Here is a 24,853-nt window from a genome sequence, read left to right on the forward strand (position 1 = left end):
GAGCCGCCTTGCTGAGAGCCGCCTTGCTGCGAACCACCTTGGGAGCCACCATGTTGGGAGCCGCCTTGCTGAGAACCGCCTTGAGATCCACCCTGAGGCCCAACTTGATAGTAGCTACCGCCCTGAGAGCCACCTTGCTCAGAGCCACCGTGTTGAGAGCCACCTTGAGGCCCGACCTGATAGCTACCGCCCTGAGATCCGCCTTGAGAGCCACCGTGTTGAGATCCGCCTTGCTCAGAGCCGCCTTGAGAGCCACCGTGTTGAGAACCGCCTTGCTCAGAGCCGCCTTGAGAACCACCGTGAGGCCCGAATTGCGGGGGACCGCGCCAGCCGCCCAGTCGTCCTGGCCCATGTGACCCGTGACGGCCTCCAAACCCGCCGAACCAACCTTTGGCAGCCGGTTTGGTAGGTTCGCTCACAGCCTCCCAGGCTTGACTGGCCCCATCACAGGGACCGAAGCCGGTAGGGTACGCGCAGAAGGCGATGGTCCGAGTAGATGTCACCCTGACCGTCACATCGGGAGTGTTCTTGAACGCAGCGGCGACGCCAAGAGAGGCGAGAAGAAGAGTTGAAGTCAACATGTTTGCGGTAAAGGAGTGACTAGAAATCACGAAAAAAGGAATGGACGGCACTTGGTGCCAAAGAGATATCACACGGAAGGGGAGAGAGAGAGTGTGTGTGTGGAAGATGATGAATAAAGAGAACTGAGGAGCGACATTGGCATCAAGATATATAGAAAGGTCAGACTCACCCAGTTGGGAGGTATACCTACCATCGCGGGCCAGGAGATTCCTGTCTCCAAAGTCTCAGTTGATGGAATTTCGGCACAAAGCCTCAATCACCTTGCATGCAATTTTCGATCCCGATATCAACATCGTAAAGATGAACTGGAGGTTAGTGGCTAACGTTAAACTGCCTTTACAGCCTGTGGTGATAGGTGTGTTTATGCTTCTCGAACGGTCCCGGCCATTTTCAAGGTTGGGGAGACGCGAACAGGTTCTGAAAAGGGAAATTTGGCGAAGAGCCAAGCCAAGCCTTATTCAGGGGACGCGGGGACGGTACAGCGAGGCTTATACCATAAATAGTTAGTCTGGTTGCACAAAGACGGTAAGGCGCCGGCTAGGCCTGTCCGATTCAGCATAATTGTGGCGCTGGGTGGCGTGGTGCTCTCTGCCTCACGCCTTTAGCGCTTCATCTTATCCGGTAGATCCCGACGATCTGGAGGACACTACCCACAGATCCTTTCGTAAACAAAGTTGACTACCCTCCAACTAACTCAGCCTTCTGCTTAGATCTTGAATGCTCTTCAAATCTTTTGCCGAGATCAGAGGGAGCCAAGCCACTCGCGCTCGTGTTTGTAAGGTTTGTTTACCTAGAAGTTTTGTGCCTCCATCCCATGCGCGCCAATCATGCAATCACGACACGGTTATCTAACATAGTGGCGCCTCGTCGAGCACGCCAATCAGCGTATCCACACAGAGCACGATGGCAGATTCAACTCTGGGGACGGCGCCACAAGCCCTCGGGAACCACACGCCCGAGGCGATCATCCTCATAGATTTGCGACGAACCCTATGGGGATAGATCGAACAGAAGCTGGGGAGGATCGTCATATTCAAAGGGGCCATCGATACTCGTATCTACTGGAACGCGAAACGCGTGGTTATGAGGACGAACCACTTCCACTGGTGAAGCCACATGCTCCAGGGCCGACTTCCTTTCCAATGGCCCCTTAAACCCCCCAACCGTATACCCACACCAGATACAACACATCAGAGTACAAGTACACGATCCGCCTTGACGAATCGATAGATTTGTAGATCGCTCAATCTAATCTGCATGCTCCCTCCAGCCCGTCCACACCATGTCAGACAAACACGCTTCCTGGTAACTGCGCTAGATAAAACGCAGCCACCATCAGGTCATCGGATAAAAGAACCGAGACAAGTAAGAACAAGCACAGGGCCCAAGGCAATAACAGGTCAGAGGACAGGAGGTTCTGAGTAACATGGGTCAACGGTAGGTGGGAGAGCGGAGAAAAGCTCTGGACAAGGTAATCTCTCAAATTGGTTGAATGCCCAGTTGTCGGACGGCCTGGAACGTCTTCACATGCTTCGGGTGTCGTGATGTCGGCCGTCTTCCTGCCCAACTCGAGCTGATTGTTCGTCGACTCGAGTTCCCCCTGTAGTATCTGCACTAGAGCCCTCAGTTCTTGGATTTCATCCATGGCCAGATCTACCCTCTTCTGCAGTACCAGCATAGGGGATTTCGCCGAATTGGGGGCTTCTGGCGGAGGGGTGCATGGAGAGAGACTGGCGCGTCGACATGGAGAGTCGGGGATATCAGATCGCAGTCTCAAGGGCGACAAAGGATGCCTTCGGGCAGTAGGGGATCTGGTGGACCAGTCTGGCCTCATACGCCACACGGAAAGTGGCGTGGTGGGCCCCGACACCACGCTCATTATATCAACCGGTGAGGTGGGCGACAGAGCCAGGGTCCTTATTTTGCGGGCGCCGAGTGGCGTGCCACAGTGAGCGATACTACTGTTCAGCGGGGTCTCGCACTCCCCTTCACATTTCCATTTGATGGTGCCAAATGTGGAGCGGAGGACCTTCATCAAGACCTCATCACTTCCCGCGGCCGTGTCAATTGACAGCGTGAGTGATGGCATAGGTGATATTGGCGGGGTCCCATGGCTCTTGAGGAGTTGTCTCAGTGCAATTTTAATGACGGGTAGAAGGTATGTCGATCCCCAATCCTCAATCGCTTCGATCCATGCCTGGAATTCCTTGAAAGCACTCGTGTCGTCAAGATTGAACCTTGAGAGTTCCGACATACAGTAGCGTCCGTCAGCATCAACGTAGTGGTAGTAGACAAGAGCGATGGAATTGTCGAGGGCACATGAGAATGATATTGGTTTTTCAAAGACCGGACGGGGCTTAGTGCATTTTCTGAACAAAAGCTGCAAGGCCCTGACACAGTGGGCTCCGGCGATTGCACATTGGTTTTTGGCAGACTGGACAGCATCCTCCGACCTGGTGTTCAGTCGCTCAAAGACAAGGAAAGGGCAGTAGGTGTTTGTTCCTGGAGACACGGTGCCCGAGTCAAAATCGACAATCGTCCCCGTTGCTGATGTGCAATGAGGCAGAACCGACAATTCTCTCTCATTGAATGCCTGTGTCGTGAACCCAGTAAGGAGGCCAGGTCGAGGGACAGGCAGCTCGAAAAGACTCTCTTGGGCCTTGACGGCTCGCGGTGGAAGTGCCTCTCGATTGAGCTTTGGGGCCAGAGATCGATGGAGGTTGAGGTTGACACCCGTCGTGGGGAGGATGTTGGGAGGGAACACCATTGACGATCCAAATCCCTTGTTACTTGTGACCTGTTCCCGCCATTCTATCTCTTGATTGTCGAACCGGTCAAGCTTCTGCAGGCAAGGCCTCAATCTGTCAGAGAAGGGCCGTGACAACTCGGACAACTGGAGATTGTCGGTGAAGATGATCCGAAATGCACTGAGGACAATCGTTCGAAAGTCGGACCATCTAAGGTGACTACCGTCAATAGCTCTCAGCAGGGACACTGGCGTGTCTGGCAATGGGCTTGAGGTCTCCATGACTGAGGAGAAAGATTGACAACGACAGTCTTAGTGACAGGCCCAGGTGAAAGGTCAACAAGTCTGTCCTTGACTGGCAGGCCTATTCTGGGGATGCGGTGCACGGTCGACCTGAAGGATGATGAGAACATTTCTGGGGAATCCTGCAAGGTAATATGTCAGTACCACGTGGAGGGCGCTTCCGTCTGTGACAACATGTAGGCGCCTATGCAGGAGCAAAATTGGAAGGGCAGGTATCGTTCTCAAACAGTGCTAACAGTTAGTCAGTGCCACTGACACCTCGCCGCTTGTTTGAACAATATATCTGGAAGGATACCACACCATTCCCGTCTCGCCAATGTCCATGGAGACGCGGGATACTAGAGCATTCCACAGGGGCGTGAAGACGTGGCCATGGTCTTGAAGGTCACAGGGCGCGTAGGCAGCCTCTCATTGTATAGATGGCTTTCTAAGCAGCTTATAGCCAGGGGCAATGAGATAAACAGGGACGGGAGAAGGTCGCCTGACGCTGGAGCCTCATTTGCTGAGTCGAATGGTGTATATCTTGGTGGGCGGCTAGAAAAGCGTGAGCGGCTACGCAGCTCTTCGACGCCTCACCATTTTTGGGGGCCAGGAAATGTTTGAGGCGAGAGTCGCGAAGAAACCCTTCTGTCACTGTAAGAGACATGAGTATTTCCAAGCGATGACTAGCCGATCTAGAAAGTGACAAGAGTGTCACCTCATCTCTGGTGTTGATGACAAGAGGGGTGAGATTCGCACAAACGAGGAGTCCCGATTAGAGCCTCACTAACGCATCTGGCATCTTTGCCGAGATAAATGCGTTAAACCCGATGCGGTAACACATCGACGCGGCCGCGCGCAAGTCTTCACTGCTCACTCCATCTCCACCATAATAATTCTTCATGCTGACTCCTGAGTCTACGTGTGATATTTTAGATAACGCATATCGCGAAGCTTGGAGATGGGTTGCCACACTCACAATGATGTGGTCTCGACGAAGGCTTGGACTACCCAGCGAGCCAGGTGTCGAGGGCGTTTGCAGTCTGCCCATATGAAGATCCCCGACTGAAACTCTGGATCCCGTTCGTGTCAGCTTTTACTTCAATACGAGCTTACCGGTGCGATAGATTTTCTTGACACTTTTAGTGCGCTCTGACCGAGATGCGACAACTTTATGCCTCATCCAAGCAGAAGACTTGCAAGAGTGACATTTGCAAGTGCTCTGGACAGCATGGGTACAAAAGGCCGTAATCGCCAGTTGCCAATGCGTTGGAATGCAGGACACTTCTTGATACAGTTATCTTTCGGCTCCTCAATTGAAATCTATACCTAGCTCGTCATGGGAGACGCTGAAGACGGCAAAAGCCCTCTGCGGATGGCAATCATTGGTGGAGGTATCGGCGGACTAAGTCTTCTATTAGGGATCTTGAGACATTGTGATCGACGCGTTCTCGAACCACATCTATTCGAAGCCGCCCATGCCTTCTCCGAGATTGGCGCCGGTGTTGGCTTTCTCCCCAACGCGGTGCGAGCCATGCACGCGATCGATCCCAGAATCTACGACTCCTACAGCCGAATCGCGGATAAAGCACCCTCAGTTACTGTCAACGGTCGAGAGATGTCGGTATTTGCCAATGTTTATATGGGCATGGACGGAAGAGGAGGAGCCAACACGGACAAGGCCTTTGAAGGAATATGTACCATCCACAATGAGAACAAATTCCGCAATGTCCATCGGGCAGTATTCTTGGACGCCATGGTGAACCTCCTGCCTGGTGGGTTCCGAGGTGGCCTGGTCAATTTCAACAAAAGATGTGTGGATGTACAGGACGATGGGAAACGTGTCAAGGTTCTTTTCGCGGATGGTACCTCGGAAATGTTCGATGCCGTCGTTGGTTGCGACGGCGTCAAATCACAGGTGCGGAATATCCTTCACGGCGAACAGGAAAAATACGAACCACAATTTACAGGCAAATATGCCTATCGAGGACTCATACCCATCGATGATGCCATCAGTGTCCTGGGGAAAGAGGTGGCAATGACCCAGGCTTTGATTTTTGGCTACGGCGGCCATCTGGTCACATTCCCTATTGACCAGGGCAAGACGCTCAACGTTGTCGCCTTTCGAGATGCGCCGAAATGGAATCATGGCAACAACTGGGTCGTTCCCGTCACCGTTGAAGACGTCCTCGAAGATTTCAAGGGCTGGAGTAAGCCCGTGATCAAGCTGCTATCCTTGTTGAAAAAGCCTGATAAATGGGGTCTCTTCGACCTGCCTCCTGCAGCGTCCTTTGTCAGAGGAGGCAAAATCTGTCTTCTGGGTGACTGCGCTCACGCTTCCACTCCACACCTCGGTGCAGGGGCGGGTATGGCCATAGAGGATGCTGCTGTCCTCAGCCGACTTCTCGGAGAAATGCATACGCCTGAAACAGTTCACCTTGCGAGAGCTTTTGCAGCGTACGATTCGATGCGGAGAGAGCGAGACCAACGACTTGTCGTCGCGAGCAGGAATGCCGGCATGCTTTACGAATTTGAAACGCCTGGAGTTGAAGATGATCTGGAGCGAATCCGACGTATTTTGGACAGTCAATGGGATTGGATTTGGAATTTGGACATTTGGGTTCATTGCGAAGAGGCAATCAAACTAATGCACTGCCCAGAAAAACTAGATAATTCTTCCTAAGACATAATGACCTTGGAGTCAGATGATGGCTGTTGCTCCAACGGTTGCTCGCCATCCTCAATAAGATCTTGTAAGTTCAATACCTATCCGGCATTACTTCTTCCCACTGCCCAAATTCTCCTGGATAGACCCTGTGCAAGCTTGTCAGCATAGAAACACTGAGGTTGTCCTGTAGAAGATCTCTAAAGTGCAAACCAGGCATTCGCAAGGAAGGACAACCTACCTCCCACCACTCCTTGCTCGGTGAACTGTTTTCCAATTGCACCCTGCGCCGAGAAGGGACCTCCAACTGCCTATTGTCGGAGAGGGAGCGTTAACAAGTCCCCAAAAGGTAGAAGCTCATCTTGTTTGGATAACAGCTCGAAGTTTCCGATTCTTGCAACTGGCTCAATTCAACTCACCTCACCGACACTGCCAATGGCTCCCTCAGCTGCTTGGTGTGAGCATTGTTCTCCATGATGTTAGGTCCTCAAACTCACGTCTGAATTGTTTTCCAATTGCACCATCCTTGTCAAAAACAGGCTTCTTGTCTCCCTGCATTTGCTCGGCGGCTGACGATTGTTAACATGGTGCTCAACCTTGCACAGGATTCGACATACCTGATTGCGCAGCACCACCTACAGGTCAATTCTTATCAGCGACAAGTCTCCACAAGCAAAGGCTCTTCTTTGTCACCCACCAACTGAGCCCTGTAGCGTAAATTGCTTTCCCACAGCACCTTCGCTACTTAGAGGACCACCAGCCTTTTCTCCCATTTGTCCGATTGCTGCCACTCTTGGTTAGCCTACACCGAAAATGACCACGTCTCATCAAGGAGACAGTCCAGGAAGAGGTCAATCATACATCCCTCGGGTTTGAATTGAGACCCGATAGAGCCCTTGTTGGCGTCAAGTGCCGATTTGTCTTGATCAGACATTCCTGCGCAATGATGAGCGAATGCCTCCGTCCAAACCTGTACACGGACTGACTTGCTAGAAATATCGAAAACGGTCTGATTTGTTGTGAGAAGATTAGTAGCTGAGCCCGCTTGGTCTGACCAACAATGCGAATCATAGTTGGAAGTAAAGGGTTGAATTGGACTTGTGGACAGTAAATCCAAAGTCGAGCAGGGCAATCTTATTTGACGTACCTGTAAAAATATCAGTTGGCAGGTCATAACATCATGGATTGAGTCCCTTTTAGCATCACGTTGACGTCAACAAAGAGCCTCATGGCACATTACCTTTTTATACAATATGGTGAGAACGCAGATTGATTGTATGGCAGGCTTAGCTTCCGTCGATAGGCAACGATAGGGTTGATTCAGACCACAGACTGAAGGAGGGTGTCTGTAAGTATTTTGTACCATTGTCGTGTGAGTCCGATCTGCACAAACACCCCTCCAGTACCCTCACCATCGACATCGACGTCATGACCCATGAGTCTTGACGAGTGAGGGTGATGATTCGATCTAGAACTCTTCCCCTCTCAAGGTTCACGCTTATTGGCACCAAGGAGATTTCCATCCAATCGGTGGAGGATATTGGTAGCTGAATGAGCACAGTCGGCTCCACCATATCAGAAGAGGAAAGCGATCAATGACGACGACTGCCAAGTGAGAAATACGAGGAGGAGCTGCTCGCGAGAGGGATGTCGTTGGATGCACAAGTATTTCGACGAGTGCATCCGCGGAATTGACCAAATCTAACAAATGCATAAAAACTGACAAACATTTTAAGACTGACAAAGTCAACAAACACTGCCATCTTCAGTGGTTGACAAAGTGTGACCATGTCACAAGGCTAAGTGATTGGTAGCAGAGAACTTGTCTACATTCTCAATAACGACATCTCATAGACACTAATATGACCTTAACAGAATCTCTAATGGGACATTCAGCCCAAGAAAGGTCCGTGGACCACGCTTTGTATCCTTCCCACATGTGATGATGGTCATTTCCCCTGATGTGCATGGCGGCTGCCGTCTCACAAGTCGGCGGTCCTTTCGACAATGCAGGAAGCTGCATGGCGGCCTGCATCCCGTCTCTATCTCTGTCTCCCTCTTCTCCGCTCCTTTGCTACGTCCTTTCTGCTCAATTGCGCCTCGCTTACGAAGGTTTGGTTTCACAAGAGATCGAGGGTCTGCCTTTCGTTGGGGTTTTTTTGGATCTCGATTGGAATGCCCCATTGTTAATGCCCTTGTTCAGCCCCTGGAGTGATTTGGACCTCGTTGTCTCTTACATGGAGACCGTGACTTCAGCATTTCCGTCTCTATCTGCAAATGATTGCCCAATCATAGTATCCTCCTTTTGAGACAAGGACAGTGCTCGGTTCGTTGTTATCCAGTCACCGCCAAGATTCAATGCCATCTACACCGTCCTCTACCAGCCGCATCAATGCGACGGCCATCGAGAATGCATTTCCTACCCCACCGACGCGCGAAATGGCGTCAGATGGTGCATTCCATCCCAAAGGCCTCATATCGCCAGTCCCCCACAAATTTCCGCTCTTACAACGCGCTCAATCGACTCCTCCTGACCTGACGCGCCCAACGAAATTCGCGATAGTTTCAAAGAGCTCACAAGGGCAACAGTCAGATGTCGCCAGCTTGGAGCAATCATGGAGCCGACTGCATTTGTCCAAGAAGAGGAGTCAATACTACGATGATGCCTTTGCCTACCGTGAGTCAAGCAACACGGCAAAGGAGCGCGTTGCGAAAGACTGGGTGATCCTGGCCGAGATCAAGTTGAATTGCTGCGTAGGAATGGAAACCCAATTTCTGAGCCGTGACTGACTGGTTCCAGCTCGAATCCGAAAAAGAATTCCTCATCGACCTGTCTTTTCGCTTGTCTGAAATTTATCAACGTCCTGCCTCGTGCATTATGGTCATGGTATCCACTGACATCCCAATCCTGCTCAGCGGAAATTCTGAACCAGCATATCACCTCACTATCACAGCTTTACCGTCAGAAATAGCAGCCACAAAGAACAAGAGAAGTACACATTTGATTCAGGATTTTCTTCATGACACACTTCACATTCCGCCAAAACGGGGCGTTGTGCGGTTTGATGCCGTTGCGGAAGAGAATCTGGCAACAAACGGGTTGACTGCGCTTCAAGAGATTGAGCACCTGGAAAGACAGTCCACTGACGAAGACGGTATGATGAGGGCACTAAGTCGACAAAGAAGTCGACGAAGCAAGAAATCAGCTGCGCCAACTTTTGCAGAGAGGTTTCGTGTTGGTCTACCCTCTATCAGGTCGACCACCCCTTCGACTCAGTTCTTCAATACGGTGGAAACAACAGAGCTGAAAACGACTTTAACCAGCGGCGGTGGCTTGAAACGTGTCAAGAAGAGGCAAAGTATCTTAGGTTTCTTCAGGAAATGACCAGTACTCGGTTGGATTACATCTTATTCGACTTTGGAGCCATTAACTCTGGAGACTTCACGAGTAACGCAGTAACGCGCCTGATATAAACAATGAAGAAGTGTTGGCTACGGTGCATACCATAGTACATAGAATACATCAAGTTCTCGGTGTTCGGTTTGTTTTCTTTGCGGCGTTTATTGTTGTTTTGTGGCAGTAGTTTCTCACCTCTGCCTCACCTCACTGCAACTGCGCTATCGATATCGTGACTGTCACTTCCCTCAAACATACATCGCCTGCCTAGAAGGAGGAACTTGTGGAATCTCCTTTGACACCGTCCAAATTGCGCACAGATACTTATCAGTGGCTGGCCGCCAACGCCAGGGTATGTCAGGAATTGTACTCTCATATCTTCCCATATCCTCGCTTACCATAATCAATAACAAACATGGACCTTAACGACCCCATCGAATACTACAGAATCCTCGGCCTACCAAAAGATGCATCACTAGAACAGCTCGACGCACGATACTTTGAGCTCATAGAATACTGGACCACAAAAGACGGGAAAAAACACAACGTCGAATCAGAGCTTGAACTGAATTTCATCGACCAAGCCTACATGGCTCTTCTGTCAAAGTTCCTGGGGGACGGAGAAGAACTCAGACAGCGGGCAACACGGACGTACACTATGAAGGATGTTTTACAAGGCCAGGACCGGATTGTAAAATCTTGCCTCGATGACGGTGACATGTGGAGCCCTCCACCTGAAGAGAGATCTCCCTCGCTTGAGTTGGAGGATATTTCCGACCGGCTCAGGCGCGAACTTTCTGAGCAAGTGCTGGAGAACGACTTGGGAATTGAACCTGGGTTTTCAATCAGTGATCTAGCAGGCGAGCTCCATCATGCACCGGACAGAGCCGTCATCGTCCGTGCGTACAACACGGCTAGAGAAGCTTTGTGATCTGCACTAACAATATCCTTTGCAGATGCTGTCAATTGCCAGGGAGTTTGGGGATATGGGGTTGCGTTGTATCTCAAAGGATTGGTATGTATACCCAGCTTACCTTGACTGGCTTGTCGCTGACACAAGCAAGTATCCAGAGGCATTCAGGATATATGAGGCGCACTGTGAGGTTGCTAGTCGACCGTACGATCTCATTGGGACCTGCTTACTTATTCCTCCGCAACCTTTGGACTACGAACAGGAGATCATGATAAGACTCAAGGGCACCGACAAGACCATTCCAACGGGAGAGTCAATATTCAGACCGAGGCGTTGGATCGCTTGCCTCTTCACAAGTATTGGCTACGGGAAACGAAATATGAAAACCAACAACCCAGGAAAAGACTCTGAGATCAATATCATCAACAACACCAGAATGGCACTCGAAGACCTCCGAGTCCAGTTGGAAGCGTTTGGTCCTTCCAATTTCAACCCTAAGACCGCCTGGAAGACCGACGGTGACAAGCCAGGTGAGATCTGGAGTCCCAAGTTCAACAGCGGCGCGTTTGGTGTGGATTGGGAGGACACTCGCATGCTGATCAGCGAGGAATTTGACGGATTTGAGCGTCCTTGGACTGTGGTGGAGAAACCCAGTAACGGAGAACATGGGTCTTCGGTGGGAGAGGACAAGAACGAAGTTGCCATACGGGGAATGCAAAGCCACAGCAAAGGGGATTCATGAAGAGAGTGTAACATTTGTTGAGGGAAATGGTGTGGCGTTGAGGTCCAAACACAGAGCTGGACCTGCATGTCAATCTGTGCTGAGCAAAGACAGCAAGTGTGCCGAGTGTCAGAACAACGGCGAAAAACGGTTTGGCTAATCACTCAACAACAACACTCAAGTAGTGACTGGTATGCGTGGGCCTTTGTTGTAACTCTGCATTCGATCTCTGCGTCATCCAACTGCTCTCTGCTATGTAATAATTGATACAGGTCCAAACAATCGAGGAGGAGAACGGTTTTCAGTCCCACAGCGAAAATTCTTCAAAAACAACGACCTGCATCTCGTCCGTCTCCCTTCCTTGACTGTTCCCTAGCTATTTGACTGCGTCCCATGCTATCTTTCTAAATGATCCGTCCACTGAGATGATCAACAGCATCCGAATGTCCAGTAAGTTGTTTTGAAGACAAGGCCATCTTGACATTGACTGCTTCAATGATAGTGATTCTTCACCGCTTGCACGTCATTCTCGAGGAAAACCTCGATGCGGTCGTCCATCTTGGAGCTGATGTCTTCACACCACAGAGACGCCACTACTCCCGCTCCACCAAAGGCGATGGAGACGAGAGCGACGGTCCTGATGGCGATAAGCAAGCTGCTCGTGAAGGCCGCTCCGGCAGCAGTGGCGATTGCGGCTGTGATGCCTGGGACGGACATGACGGCTTGAGATCCGGCTGGCAGGGCTGAAAGAACAGCCAAACCAAGGTCGCGAGAACCTCCGGCGGCCACGACGGCCGCGACCACCTTCTTGAGGGATTCTCTCGCCAGAGTCCTGTTGATGACGGTCACGTAGACGGTGGTGGCAATGCAATTCCCACCAAATCTTCCCACACCCCTATGTATTTTTTTTTGGTCAGCCCACTGCGCACCTATTGGGATTGGGAGGAGAGTATCGAAAGAAAACACATACGCAAGTGAACCGGCAATGCCGAGCTCGGTCTGTGGGGCTCCAAACTGACAATATGTGATTGACAGAAACTGGGCCCATGCAAAAGCGACAGAACCGAGAAAGTTGAAAGCGATCAATGCAGAGCGGCGGTGAGGGGACACCAAAGCCAAGAGCCCTCCGAATAGAGTCATGGTAAACACAACAGCAAACTGTTGCCATTTCCAGTGTTTGATATAGGGTCCAGCCACGCTGAGGAGGACTCCGCCCGTTGCAAGTCCCAGCCCTTGTATGACGGACAGTGCCATGGCGAGACCAGAACTGGGGTCGTTCGGGGAGAAAATGGCGCCGACAATTTGGCCCCAGACGATATTGGTACCCAAGTAGTAGACAGGCACGACAAAGGCGACGATAAAAGGTGCTGTCAGTGTTTGTCCCCGATTGACCTTGAAAAGGTGCGGCGGTGTCAGTGGTTGCTTCAATGGCGCCCATGTCTCCCAACACCCAAAGGCGACGAGGGCGGCGAATCCAGAAACCAGTGGACCAATGACTTTGCCATCGGTTGAGTCGAGGTAGGAAGCGAAAACGACGCCGACGAGAATGAGGACCGCCGCAGCGCTAAACAGCAAAGACCCGATGTAATCGAGCTCTCTGAGTGCTTGTTTGAAAGAGAGACCTCTTGGGTGGGCTGGTGGGTAGTAGAAGAGGTAGAGTACAATAGCTCCGAGACCATTGCCGATGGCAGGGATCCTCAGAAGCCAGGACCATGTGCCATTCGTGAGAGCGTGTCGGGCAGCCACCGGTACAACGATGGTAGAGACGACGACGAGGGAGTCAGCGAGGGTAACTGCTGCAGGGCGCCATTTGTTGGGTAACAACTCGGGAGCTGTAAATGTAGCCATCTGGCAGATAGCTCCACCGAGTCCTGCGATGGCCATGCCCACAACGATTTGAACAAAGCCTTTGGCGGTCCCTGCGATAATATACCCAACGCAAACGAAGACGTTGCCCCCGATCAGAAACCACCGTCGCCCGAACAAATCGCTGTTGGGCCCACAAACCATGAAGGACACGAGCCCGGTGATGAAGTAGACCGAGATCATCCACGTTGCCTTGTCGGTAACGCCAAATTCCTGGGCGATCTGGGACTGCGTGATCGCCAGGCCCGGCATTGGAGAATATGCGAATCCATAGCAAGCGGTGATGGTCTGACCTTTTGTTAGTATATTGCTATATTGCTTTCCCTTTAATGCATCTAAGAGGATATGAGAGAGGGACTTACAGCGACCACAAGCCAAGTCTTTGGGGTGACGACGTCTTTCGAGGGCGTTTCAGGCGATACTCTCTCCTCTTGGGAAACAGTCGACCCAATATGTGCGGATTTCTCGTCTTCGGTGACGTTCTGCTTGAGGGGGCCATGCTCGACGGCGCCTTCCATGACAGTCATGGTTGATTGATTGATTAGGGACAGAGCCTCAATTTCTTTGAATCGAGGAAGTTCTGCTCTTCCTATGGCTATGGGATGCTGTGGTATTTCTGATAAGTACTTTAAACCCTTTCGGGGGTCGTCCCGATTAGGTTAGTACATTATTGTCTGGGGGGCCCCCCCCCCGGGTCCCGGGGTTCACTGACCGTCGACCGGGGCTCGATGACCGGAGATCTACCCTCCCTGCCAAATCTACCCCGTATTCTATGCTGCCGCAAATGCAATTTGAGGGCAATGTAAGCAATTACTCGGTATTCCGTGCCGAGACCAACAATCCGGCTCGCCGATGTGCGACCCCAGATTTTATGAGCCACAAAATACGGGGATCCGGGAAGATTCTGTGTGATGGAATTATGGGTGAAACCATGCTTGGCTATAGGCCATTTGATGAAGAGAGGCTGATGGAACGCGGTTTTAGGTGGTAGAAGGTTAGCTACGAATCGACAGATGAGATAATCGTACGAGTGGTTGTTTGCGCAGAAACTGGAGGAATTGGAAGTTGCTACTCGAGAAGATTGATGTGTGGACTGCCAGTCCGACTTTGATACCAGCTTTTCACTCCTTGACCGACTCGTGGAGTGAAACACTTTTCTCAGAAATCATCAACATTGTCCGCCTCATCTCGTCGTCCGAGTAGTCTGAGGGACTCTTGATCTTGTACCCCTTGGGTCCAGCCTCGAAACACTCCCCACTGACATCATTGCTACCCAACATTGACTGGAATGCCCCGACTACACTCGACATTGGCGTCAACAATCCCAAACCTTCCAGCCTGTCGGAGAATGCGTTCGTCATGGCGGTGCGCACCACCGCGGGACAAACTGCATTCATGGTGATTTGCTCCCTCGGTAGATATTTGCCAAACCCACGGACAAAGCCCACAATGCCACTGTTCCGAAAACTGATTAGCAAAGGGAGCATCGAGCCGTAGATTGGGAAGGATGATTTACTGTTTTGTAGCTGTATACATTGGCAAGGTTGCAGGTGCATACAGACCACATATAGACGAGACGCAACCAACTATGGCGAGTAAAGTTCCCTAGTGTTAGTGGCTCCTCGACTGTCTGACTGTCCACTAACAAAAGCACCCGACTTACTTTTCCCCTTGAATCCAAACTTGTTCACATCCTGCCGGCGAAATTGCTGCAACGCCAGACTGACCGTGTACAGCACAGCTGTCAAATTGACGTCGATGACCGACAAGTCTGGCTTTTCAAAGCGCTTGAGATCCTTCCCTCTGTTTGGAAAACTTCTCCTCTCCGAAAGTCCCGCGATGGGGAACACGTAATCGATACGGCCGAATGTGTCGACGGCCTTTTCAAAGGCAGATACCTGCTCATCCCAATTCGTCACGTCCACCTGTGCCGTCCAGGCTACTTGAGCGGTTTGGTTCAATTCGGCCGCGAAGTCGATGGCACTGTGAATATCACGATCCACAATAAAGACCTGACATCTATACCAAGAAAAAAAAAGCGTGAGCTTCTGGCCAAGTGACAGTTCTGAACATAAAGGGGCTGTCGGTGTTTACCCTTCTTTGACAAGCGCAATCGTTAATGCGCGACCGATCCCGCTTGCACCTCCTGTGATGAGTGGTTAATTGATGAGCATTCTGGTTTCGAAAAAAGACCTTGAGCCCGAACCAGTGACAAAGGCATAACTCCCAGCTTCAGACATATTTCGACCCTGTGCGACTGAAGTTTGTTGGATACGTCAAATTGAGACTATAGGCACTCAGATTGAGAATGGAGAAGAAATAGAGGCAAGACGTGCTGCCTGACCTTGGAGAGTTCCAGTTGCATTCCTCCGTCAGTGACGTGTTTCTCTCCCCCCCTTTTTTTTATTCACATGAATACAGTTGGTCAAGACTCGGTGGAGTAAAAAGCCACTAGAGCACCTTGGGCAGACCCGGTCGAATAGCTCTCCTCGGTGATGTCTTCCCGACTAGGCCGATATGTGTATCACGGCCGGTTCCACCGAGAAGAGAACACCGGGCTCGGAGCTGCAGGTCAGATGGCTACGTCAAACCTAAAGTAGAAATGCCAGGATTGATTGGCTCGACTCATTAGTAAAGGTGAGGAATAGGGAACCAATACGAGCAGTAAGTCAGAGGAAGTACCCTACCGGCCCGAAACCTCTGCGGCAATCTGTCCTCTCTCCACGGGGTTCGATGTCCAAGACGAAAACGGTTATTGTGATAACTGGAACATCGTTGCACGCAGACGACGTCATTCACCATAATGTATTCGAACCTACAAAGAAGGAATAACCGCCGCCGAAGCGCAAACAGCACCTACTCAAGTCCAACACAGGATGGCTCGTCTTGAAGGAAAAGTCATCTGCATCACTGGGGCGGCGTCTGGGATCGGCTTTGCACTCGCAAAGGTGGCCGCCAAAAATGGTGCCAGGCTGTCCATCTGTGACATTCAGAGAGAAATGCTAGCAAAGGCAGTCGCAGATCTCAAGTCTATTGGGGCAGATGTCCTGGGGACTGTCGTCGACGTCGCTTCTGATACACAGGTCGATAGCTGGATCGCCGCCACGGTCGAACATTTCGGCAAGTTGGACGGTGCTGCCAATTTCGCAGCCATTGAACGGACACACGGCGCCTTCACCCAAATCAAAGACCTTAGCAATCAGGAATGGAACTTGGTCCTCTCTGTCAACTTGACGGGGGTTATGTACTGCATCCGTTCCCAGACAAAGGTCATGAAACACGGAGGTTCAATTGTCAACGCGAGCAGTATTGGGGGCTTGCGAGGTAGAGAAGGTCTCGCGCCGTACTGCGTGGCCAAACACGCTGTGATAGGTCTGACGCGAACGGCCGCAAAGGAAAACGGTGCGAATGGTATTCGAGTGAATGCTGTTGCTCCGTACGTCTTCTCACAGAACAAGTTCAAGCTTTGGCTATCCTTCTCGCACCTCCCTGGCTGACTACTACCAGAGGTCCTATCGAGACACCCATGTTTCAGCGGCTACGAGACACTCCTAAAGATGATCAAGAGACGAAAGTCATGACACCCAACTCGATGCCTCTTCAGAGGAACGGCCAACCGGAGGAGGTTGCGACGTTGGCAGCTTTCCTGCTTAGCGATGATGCAAGCTTTATCACCGGCGCCGTATATCCCAGTATGCAAAACCCTAAGAACATTCACTCTCTGTTGAGTCTGCATGTCCTGGCTAATGATGTCTTGTCTATAGTCGATGGTGGCGCAACTGCATAACACAAATTCAAACCCTAGTTACTCGGTACTACAAATCACTTAGCATCAGCACGGTAGATACAATGGGGAAAGTAAACAGTTACGAGTATACGTATACGATACGTATTCAAGTTCTATTCGGTGGTCAAACACCGATCTTCACTCTTTACACCTTATCTAACCCACCGCCTATCTGAGTGCTTACCCCACATCTATAGGGCTTACTCGGCGGTCGAATACCGGTCATAACTCCTTGCCTACTCTGGCCAGCCTAGCTAAATACATATATATCCACATCTATAGGTCTTCGGAATACCTCGTGCTCGGTGCTCGAATACCGGTCGTGGCCCTCGGGCATAGCCGAACCCGCAGAGCTGATTGGATATCCATCTCCGTGGATTCTTCGATTGGCCACGAAAGTTCACGGCTGTGAATTAAAGACTCGCACAGCGTCAGGGTTTGGTGTAGTCCTTTTTCTCCGCATTCGCGTGCGCCCGCTTCACCAACCACTACCAGAATCCACATTACTCCGCATAAAATAACCAGAGCTGCACTAGGAAAAAATCTGCAGAGAGACAAGGGATCAGGGTGTCAGGTCTTAGCCTAGGGTCTTGGGGCCATCCAGCTTTGGACCACGCGTCCTGAATCAACACGGCTCTGTTTCCCCATTCAGATGTTTCTTCAATACAAGGATAGAACTACAAGATCATACGAATCGCTCGTCTGTAGTACTTGATATTCACGATTCTATCAACCATGTCCAAAATAAAAGTACTTTTGCTTGGTGCGACGGGCGAGACGGGTGCCTCGGTTCTGGAAGGACTGGCAGCAGACGACGCCTTTGTAAGTTCCGACAATTCTGGTGCCAGGTCAGGACATACAAGCTAAAGATTCTGGTTTGTAGCATGTCAGCATCGCAGTTCGCCATTCGTCGACGGACAAGCCAGCAGTTCGTGCTCTTGTGGCTCGTGGCTTCCCAGTCATTGAAGTCGATCTTAACACGAAGCTTGATCCCTCTCCTCTTACGCCATTCAACACTGTCATCAGCTGCATTGGCCCAGAGGCTCAGCAGAGTCAGTTGAATCTGGCTACGGCGGCCAAAGCTGCCGGAGTGAAACGTTTCGTCCCTTGCGCCTTTATCACCATCTGTCCTCCAGGCGGGGTCATGCAGCTACGAGACGCGAAGGAAGAAGTCTACAACCACATCTTCCGCCTTCATCTGCCATACACCATTATTGACACGGGGTTCTGGCACCAGATCTCGTTCCCGCCACTACCCTCGGGTAGACTGGACGATATTCACTTCATGGGAGAAAATAATCTTTACGGGGATGGCAGTGCACCGAACCTCCTTACCGATCTCCGTGATATTGGCCGCTTTGTCGCCCGCATCATCAAAGATCCGCGGACACTGAACAAAAAGGTCTTCACATGGTCGGACGAACTGAGCCAGAACGAGATCTATGCCGTGGCGGAGAACCTCTCTGGCGAGACAATCGACAAGAACCCAGTCTCCTTGGCAGAGATGGAGTCCATTGTCGCCAAAGCCAAGCAGGATCTCGACGCCGATCCTACAAATATCATGGCCAAGATGGCACTGTGGACCCAGGAGTACAATCTCTCGAAATGTTTCCGCAGAGACAACACGAGAAAGAATGCTCTTTACCTCGGATACTTGGACGCCAGAGATCTGTACCCTGACTTTCAGCCGGTTTCTTTTGTCGACTACTTCAAGGAAATCCTACAAGGGAATGGCAAAAAGCCTTATGCAGGTAGGTGGTGACGACAGGGCAAATAATGTCGCTTCGGCATATCTATATAGAGCTTCTGAGCAGCCACGAATTGGTCCATCTGTCCGTGGCCGATCTCGGGCCAGGTCTGATGGTTTATATACGAATACCAGCGCGGCCCACGAAGGCCTCTCTTGAATCCTGCTACGCAGATTGGCTTCAGGGACCCATCAAGTTCTAGGTCTATTCAGAGAAGACGATCTTGTGAACGCGATGCGTCATGATAATGCTATCGAACTATTACGTGCCGGCCTGTCGACTGGCAGGAATTGATAACCCCGTTCATTTCCCCTCGTTGTTCTCCAGTAGCTCAAGATATTGGCCAACAACGCTGCGTATTTGCTCCTCAATTCCCTGTAGCTTGAGATTGAATGTCTTTTCGGTCTTGGTGCTGGATATCTTTGTGTGAAGTGAAGATCCCATGGCCACCTGGGGATTGATCTTGCCTGCTTTGGCCGCTTCAGGGAACAATTTCTCGATCAGGCCAGGAACGGAGCTCCAATCAACTCCAGTGCCGCTGCCATCTTCCTGTTGCCAGTTCAACATGTACGTGCCACTCGGAATGTCCGGGCTCAGAGCCTGTACGTGTAGTTTCGCCACGTCGTCGTTGTGCACTGTGGCCCCAGGTTTCGGCCCCTCCCACCGTTTGCCCAGTGCCAAACTCAACAGTAAAGCGTTCGTGCCCGTGATCATGTCCGCAGCCGAAGTCTGCAGGTCGTCTCGTCCCATGACGTACGTCGGGCACAGATGTACGACGTCAAAACTCGGTTTTGCCTTCCCTAGCCACTCCAGAGTGCCGTTGTAGGTTGCAACCTTGGATGCGCAGTAGGCCTGAAGTTCGCTCCCGTATGGTCCGTTGTCCAACGAGACACGACCCTCAGAGTCAAAGACTTGGTCGCCGCCACCGGTGACGGCGAAGACTTTGAAGGGGACGACCGCGACGACCGAGGCTGTGATGACGACACGTTTCACAGTGCCTGCTTTGGCGGCCGCCTCGAGCATGCCCATCGTGCCTCTCGTGGCCGGTTTGATGAAGAAGTCATGATATTCCTTTTCGGTCAGCTTGCCACCCGTGGTGATGCTGCTTGCGATGTGTATCACTTTGGAAACTCCATTCACGGCCTCGTCGTATGCCCCCGGCACCGTCATGTCCGGCACAATGACAAAGGACAGTTGGCCCGGGGCCAGCGATGCTTCGAGTCGGGCATGATGTCTTGCGAGGGCAGACCGGATGGCGTCGAAGCGTCCCCGAGAGCGGAGTGCCAGGCGGACGCGATACCCGCTCTCAAGAGCTATCACGACAGTCCGGAAACCGATGTGGCCGGAGCCACCGGTGATTAGTATGAGTTCCTTGGACATGGATCGCCAGAACTGAAGAAACTGTCGAGCCAGCAAAATAGTGGTAGCGACTGTTGTTGTCTCTTGGGAAGGGCCTCAGAAATGCGGGTTAACAGACGTGGCGATGTCGATAAGCGGGGTGTTCGGAACAACGCTGGCCCAGATACTGACCGGAGCGTGTGAGCAACCTCTCCTCTACAAGGAGCTGGTGTTCATTGCATAATTTGACCAAGAAAAGATAACAAAGTCATCTGGAGTCGACACAAGTGGGTGGATATTTCGTGAGTCTTGAAATGTAAACCTCATTCGCACACAGATCCAGCCTACGGTGTAGAGGAAACCATGAACGGACCAAACGGCGCCGTACCAAAGCGACAAAGATCGGTTTGCAAATGATTGGACGGTCGGGATTCGATTCCCTTAGAGTTGAAGATGGAGGGAATATACACTTTCGGACCAAGTGTCGTTGCCGTTTAGTGTCGGGGAAATTGTCTTTCTCCCACATGACGAGAGTGGCCTTCAGGCGGCCCACTGACAAGAACAGACAGAGTCAGTCATTTAGAATGCTTGGAGACTAGAGAAAGTGGTAAAAGTTTGTTGAACAGAACAAGACCTGAGCTATAGCACTAGGACCGCCTGGTGTATTTTGTTTCGTCCTTGGACAAGACTCAATCCGCACAGAAAATCGAGCGCACAAGCACATAACCGAACAGTAGAATACATCTACATTGCGCGACTCAGAACACTCTCGACAGCCAATCCAGTATTCGGACGCGCGCAATTCCAGGCTCCAGCCCTGCATGCAAGTCCAGAACCCAGTCTATATGCACACTTGCCGGACATTCCACATTTTCGACTTTGTTGCCTGCCTCGTCGAGCTTCTCTCCCAGCTCGACAATGTGAGACTTGAAGCATTCATCACCTCCGTATATGTTCAAGATGGACTTTGCAGGAATACCTCTCCACCAGGAAACATCGGCGCGGAGAGGTTCCGAGTAGTTGTTGACATCTTCTGGATCGACATATGCAGGGCCGAGCAGGTGCATGCTGATGGGAGCGACGCAGTCCTTGTCTTTGTTTGCGGTCCAAGACTCGCTGTCGGTGTCAAAGCTGACCATGGGCGAGAACAGGAGGACCCCAGCAAGTGGAGCGTCCAGCCTCAACGGCTCGACTCCTTCGAATCCGTGCAACAGGATGGATAGGACCCCGAGGGCGAGATTTCCTCCGCCGGAATCTCCGCCAATGGCAACCTATATAGGGAGACTTGGTGTTAAAACTGTCTGGGTCAAGAAGAGTGTTTTTTTTTTTGTATATATGGACACGTACGTTGGATGTGTCGTAGCCTTGACCCAGAATGAACCGTAGAGCCTCCAGCCCTTGGATGATTTGGGTAGGATATCTTACCTCCTTGGTCAGTCCTAGATAAAAATGGTCAAAATTCCCATCCATACAGTATTCAAATCATGGGCTTAGTAGCGGGATTTGCCTGCCTCACCGTATTCTAGAGCCGCAATGACAAAGTCGCTTTTCGGATTCAAAGACTTGAGGCATTCATTCCAGAAGCGAACATGACCCTTGAGCGCGGGAAAGCAGAATCCTCCACCTATATTTTTTTGTAAGTTGTTGTCTGTCCTCTTCTCTCCAAGGGCTTGGAAACCTCTTCCTCACCATGGAAATACAAAAGCACCCTCTTCGCCGGACGATGTCCAAGCCAGGGTATCCGCGCACCTCTGCCGGCTGGAATGTCCTGAATTTCATGCTCGAGATTGAGCTTCTGCGCCTCTTTTGTGATCAATTCCCCGGTAGGTAGTAGACTGGCTTTGAACTCGAAGGGTGTTTTGAATGCTTCCCGGAACGCACTGTTTCGGGCATCATGGGCGGCAGAGCGAGACATTATTGCACTGGTGGGTTCCACGACATGTGATCGAGGTCACGAGAACCTGGATCAATAAATGGACGATTAGACTAAAAACCGGGGGGTTTCAGCTCGTTGGCCTTTCTGCATATATTATGTATGCTGGGTAGCTTCAAAGGCAACGCGCTGCCGAGCACGTTCTACGTTCCAAGCACTTGGCTTTTTGGTAGAGAGTCAGATGACCGTAGGTGATCACAGCCGTATACGACCCAAGTTCCCGCTCCCAGGCTCGGGGATCGTTATCCGAAGTATGGGTTCTATACGTGTCAAGGTTGGTAGATCGCTCGTGGTTGATGGCGCCGGTCATCGATGCCCGGGAATCTACATACACGACTCGCAGCCTTGCGCATATGACTTGTATCAGTCCGCGACCAGTCGACCCCGTATGCGCTTTCAGCCCATAATTACAGCTGTATGAAGCCGATCTCCAACAAGAGAATGGGCCAGGACTGTGTTTGCGTCCGGATTCAACCCCGACTAGTTCTGATCCAGCCAATGCGATCCCTTTACAGTTGAATCTTCCGTGTCCACATCGCCCAGAAAGTTTCGCCATAACAAGTTTCGGCGAGGTTGGTCCGACCGAAGATAGCTAGATTGTCCCCCTCCACGGTGGCAATTCTCGGTATGCCCACCCCCTGACCTCGGTGTCCCCCCTCCACAAAGGTTCCCCGCCTACGCCCTCCATGATGAAGTCTGGAGGTTGCTATATAGTGATAGTGTACTTATAAACAAGGGTCCCATGTTCGCGCCCACTCTCCTTACTCGAAACACTTCGACTAGAGCCTCTGATAACTTAGAAAACAACATGGCCGAACAAGCACCTCAAGTTAACGGCGTGCATCGCCAAGTCAATGGGCACCAAAACGGACACGAACCATTTTTTGAGGCTATCATAGTTGGCGCTGGCTTTGCAGGTCTTCGCGAGTTGTATGAGCTGCGAAAACGTGGCGTCTCTGCTCGCGTTTTTGACGCTGCGGGTGGAGTGGGAGGTGTAAGTCTCTCTTCCTGGTCACTTTCCCTCGCATTGGCTGAGATTGAACTATCTAGACATGGTATTGGAATCGATACCCCGGTGCCCGAACCGACAGTGAAAGTTGGGTTTTCATCTTTACGTTTCTGGAGGAATTGGGCATGGAATGGTCGTGGAAAGAGCGATTCCCCCAGCAACCAGAGGTCGAGCAGTACCTGAACAAGATTGCCGACTATCTCGACCTTCGGAAAGATATCCAATTGAACACTCGTATCGTGTCGGCTCACCGTGACGAGGTTCAAAACCGCTGGAGAATCACCACCGACAAGGGCGAAACTTATACTTGCAAATTCCTGATCACAGCTGCTGGAGTCCTGGCCACGCCACTCCGGCCACCTTTTCCTGGTCTCGACTCGTTCCAAGGTGAATGGTACCAGTGTGGACTGTGGCCCAACAAGAAAGTCGATTTCACCGGGAAGAGAGTAGGACTTGTTGGAGCAGGGGCCACGGCAGTCCAAGTTGCACCGATTGTCGCCCACAATGCGAAGAGCCTCACCATGTTCCAGAGGACACCGAACTACGTGGTTCCAGCTCGTAACTACCCAATCACCAAAGACCAGATGGACGAAATCACCCGAACCAACAAGGAGATCTGTGAACGCGCAAGGACTCATTCCATGGGTTTCGACATCATTGATTCGAAATTGAAATTCGACGACTTGGAGGACGAGAAGGCCATTCAACGCGTTCTCGACGCGGGTTGGGAAAAGGGCGGGTTTCATTATTTCTTCGAGACCTTCGCAGACACGCTCACCAACCCCAAGACCAACGAGGTGGCCTCTGAGTTTGTCCGCAACAAGATCCGTGCCATTGTCAACGACAAGAAAACGGCCGAGCTCCTGTGCCCGACCTACCCAATCTTTTCCAAGCGGCCGCCGGCTGGACACAACTACTACCAAACGTTTAATCGAAGCAACGTCGAGCTTGTCGACGTCAAAAACGACCCCATTCAGGAGATCACGCCAAAGGGGGTCAAGTTGGCAAGCAACAAAGAATACGAATTTGACATGATCATATTCGCTCTAGGTACGTACGATTTGCTCTTGTCTCGGATTTTCGCCAGCTGATCAGGTCCACAAGGGTTTGACGCCGTCACCGGCACCATAGCAAACATCGGCATTCACGGTAGTGATGGCCAACCGATTGGCGACGTGTTCAAAAAGGAACTGACGACGTCATACGGCGTCACCATTCCGGGGTTTCCGAATCTATTCATGATCTTTGGACCCCAGACTCCCTTTGCCAACGGACCGATGGTCATTGATATCGTCGCCGACTATATCGGGAAGACGATATCATACCTGAAAAGTCATGACATCGACCGCATCGAGTCCAAGAAGGAAGCGGCCGAAAACTGGAGCTCCGAGGTCAATCACGTTTTCGAGCAAACCGTGGTCGCCCAAACGGCCATGGACGTCAAGTCGTGGTATGTGGGCGCGAATATTCAATCCAAGCTCCACAAGACTCTCCTCTACTTTGGAGGGATACCGAGGTACATGGAAATCCTGAACAAGGAGATCGAGGAAAAGTATCCCTCACATACCTTGTCTGGACCGAAGGAAGTTACAGTGTAATCATTCCTGTTTTACTATAAGACCTGGAGCTCAGCGACTACCGAGTTCATACGCGAGGGTTTTGTCTGTGTTTAGTGAAGCTTCCTGGGGATCATTTTTGGCACAGACTCGTAGAGAATGTGTATGTGTGTGTGTGTGTGTGGCCTGACTTTATCACAAGTAAACAAGGTCATCAATCAATTCGTGGAGATTTTCCAGATTGAGGTCCACCTGTCTAGACGGGCTGGGCTATTCCGCCGTAGAACCAGGGTCACCTAACAAGCTCCTG

At 51.3% G+C, this 24,853-nt stretch overlaps 13 protein-coding genes across 13 annotated transcripts in view; 6 read left to right on the top strand and 7 right to left on the bottom strand.

The window, feature by feature from the left end:
• The window catches only part of Z517_00232 (uncharacterized protein), a gene marked incomplete at both ends in the record, with an annotated part of 1,206 nt that extends 854 nt beyond the window's left edge, over positions 1 to 352 (bottom strand). The window contains one exon of the mRNA XM_013433198.1: positions 35 to 352. Within this exon, the coding sequence (XP_013288652.1) occupies positions 35 to 352 (318 nt within the window). The remainder of the gene's footprint in view (positions 1 to 34) is intronic.
• Positions 353 to 1,867: 1,515 nt separating this feature from the next.
• Z517_00233 (uncharacterized protein) lies at positions 1,868 to 3,610 on the bottom strand (the record flags this gene model as incomplete). Its single annotated transcript, XM_013433199.1, has 1 exon — positions 1,868 to 3,610. The coding sequence occupies one exon, from the start codon at positions 3,608 to 3,610 to the stop codon at positions 1,868 to 1,870; it is 1,743 nt and encodes a 580-aa protein (XP_013288653.1).
• Positions 3,611 to 4,949: 1,339 nt separating this feature from the next.
• On the top strand, positions 4,950 to 6,293 carry Z517_00234 (uncharacterized protein; the record flags this gene model as incomplete). Its single annotated transcript, XM_013433200.1, has 1 exon — positions 4,950 to 6,293. One exon carries the CDS (start codon positions 4,950 to 4,952, stop codon positions 6,291 to 6,293), a length of 1,344 nt encoding a protein of 447 aa, XP_013288654.1.
• Positions 6,294 to 6,386: 93 nt separating this feature from the next.
• Positions 6,387 to 7,209, bottom strand: Z517_00235 (uncharacterized protein; the record flags this gene model as incomplete). The annotated part of the gene is made up of 7 exons (XM_013433201.1): positions 6,387 to 6,424; positions 6,517 to 6,586; positions 6,695 to 6,723; positions 6,773 to 6,844; positions 6,893 to 6,910; positions 6,973 to 7,059; positions 7,137 to 7,209. 7 exons carry the CDS (start codon positions 7,207 to 7,209, stop codon positions 6,387 to 6,389), a joined length of 387 nt encoding a protein of 128 aa, XP_013288655.1.
• A 1,424-nt stretch (positions 7,210 to 8,633) lies between these two features.
• On the top strand, positions 8,634 to 9,660 carry Z517_00236 (uncharacterized protein; the record flags this gene model as incomplete). The annotated part of the gene is made up of 2 exons (XM_013433202.1): positions 8,634 to 9,029; positions 9,076 to 9,660. 2 exons carry the CDS (start codon positions 8,634 to 8,636, stop codon positions 9,658 to 9,660), a joined length of 981 nt encoding a protein of 326 aa, XP_013288656.1.
• Positions 9,661 to 10,087: 427 nt separating this feature from the next.
• Z517_00237 (uncharacterized protein) lies at positions 10,088 to 11,327 on the top strand (the record flags this gene model as incomplete). The annotated part of the gene is made up of 3 exons (XM_013433203.1): positions 10,088 to 10,571; positions 10,629 to 10,687; positions 10,737 to 11,327. The coding sequence occupies 3 exons, from the start codon at positions 10,088 to 10,090 to the stop codon at positions 11,325 to 11,327; spliced, it is 1,134 nt and encodes a 377-aa protein (XP_013288657.1).
• Positions 11,328 to 11,798: 471 nt separating this feature from the next.
• Z517_00238 (uncharacterized protein) lies at positions 11,799 to 13,699 on the bottom strand (the record flags this gene model as incomplete). The annotated part of the gene is made up of 3 exons (XM_013433204.1): positions 11,799 to 12,201; positions 12,277 to 13,460; positions 13,535 to 13,699. 3 exons carry the CDS (start codon positions 13,697 to 13,699, stop codon positions 11,799 to 11,801), a joined length of 1,752 nt encoding a protein of 583 aa, XP_013288658.1.
• Positions 13,700 to 14,293: 594 nt separating this feature from the next.
• On the bottom strand, positions 14,294 to 15,412 carry Z517_00239 (uncharacterized protein; the record flags this gene model as incomplete). Its single annotated transcript, XM_013433205.1, has 5 exons — positions 14,294 to 14,627; positions 14,689 to 14,758; positions 14,836 to 15,191; positions 15,267 to 15,318; positions 15,379 to 15,412. The coding sequence occupies 5 exons, from the start codon at positions 15,410 to 15,412 to the stop codon at positions 14,294 to 14,296; spliced, it is 846 nt and encodes a 281-aa protein (XP_013288659.1).
• A 636-nt stretch (positions 15,413 to 16,048) lies between these two features.
• On the top strand, positions 16,049 to 16,959 carry Z517_00240 (uncharacterized protein; the record flags this gene model as incomplete). The annotated part of the gene is made up of 2 exons (XM_013433206.1): positions 16,049 to 16,608; positions 16,680 to 16,959. 2 exons carry the CDS (start codon positions 16,049 to 16,051, stop codon positions 16,957 to 16,959), a joined length of 840 nt encoding a protein of 279 aa, XP_013288660.1.
• A 735-nt stretch (positions 16,960 to 17,694) lies between these two features.
• Z517_00241 (uncharacterized protein) lies at positions 17,695 to 18,721 on the top strand (the record flags this gene model as incomplete). Its single annotated transcript, XM_013433207.1, has 2 exons — positions 17,695 to 17,781; positions 17,843 to 18,721. The coding sequence occupies 2 exons, from the start codon at positions 17,695 to 17,697 to the stop codon at positions 18,719 to 18,721; spliced, it is 966 nt and encodes a 321-aa protein (XP_013288661.1).
• Positions 18,722 to 19,010: 289 nt separating this feature from the next.
• On the bottom strand, positions 19,011 to 20,087 carry Z517_00242 (uncharacterized protein; the record flags this gene model as incomplete). Its single annotated transcript, XM_013433208.1, has 1 exon — positions 19,011 to 20,087. The coding sequence occupies one exon, from the start codon at positions 20,085 to 20,087 to the stop codon at positions 19,011 to 19,013; it is 1,077 nt and encodes a 358-aa protein (XP_013288662.1).
• A 716-nt stretch (positions 20,088 to 20,803) lies between these two features.
• Positions 20,804 to 21,960, bottom strand: Z517_00243 (uncharacterized protein; the record flags this gene model as incomplete). Its single annotated transcript, XM_013433209.1, has 4 exons — positions 20,804 to 21,316; positions 21,393 to 21,484; positions 21,562 to 21,669; positions 21,735 to 21,960. 4 exons carry the CDS (start codon positions 21,958 to 21,960, stop codon positions 20,804 to 20,806), a joined length of 939 nt encoding a protein of 312 aa, XP_013288663.1.
• Positions 21,961 to 22,786: 826 nt separating this feature from the next.
• Positions 22,787 to 24,585, top strand: Z517_00244 (uncharacterized protein; the record flags this gene model as incomplete). Its single annotated transcript, XM_013433210.1, has 3 exons — positions 22,787 to 22,972; positions 23,029 to 24,037; positions 24,092 to 24,585. The coding sequence occupies 3 exons, from the start codon at positions 22,787 to 22,789 to the stop codon at positions 24,583 to 24,585; spliced, it is 1,689 nt and encodes a 562-aa protein (XP_013288664.1).
• Between the last annotated feature and the right edge of the window lie 268 nt (positions 24,586 to 24,853).

Source organism: Fonsecaea pedrosoi (genome assembly GCF_000835455.1).
Source record: "Fonsecaea pedrosoi CBS 271.37 unplaced genomic scaffold supercont1.1, whole genome shotgun sequence".
Lineage (NCBI taxonomy): Eukaryota > Fungi > Ascomycota > Eurotiomycetes > Chaetothyriales > Herpotrichiellaceae > Fonsecaea > Fonsecaea pedrosoi.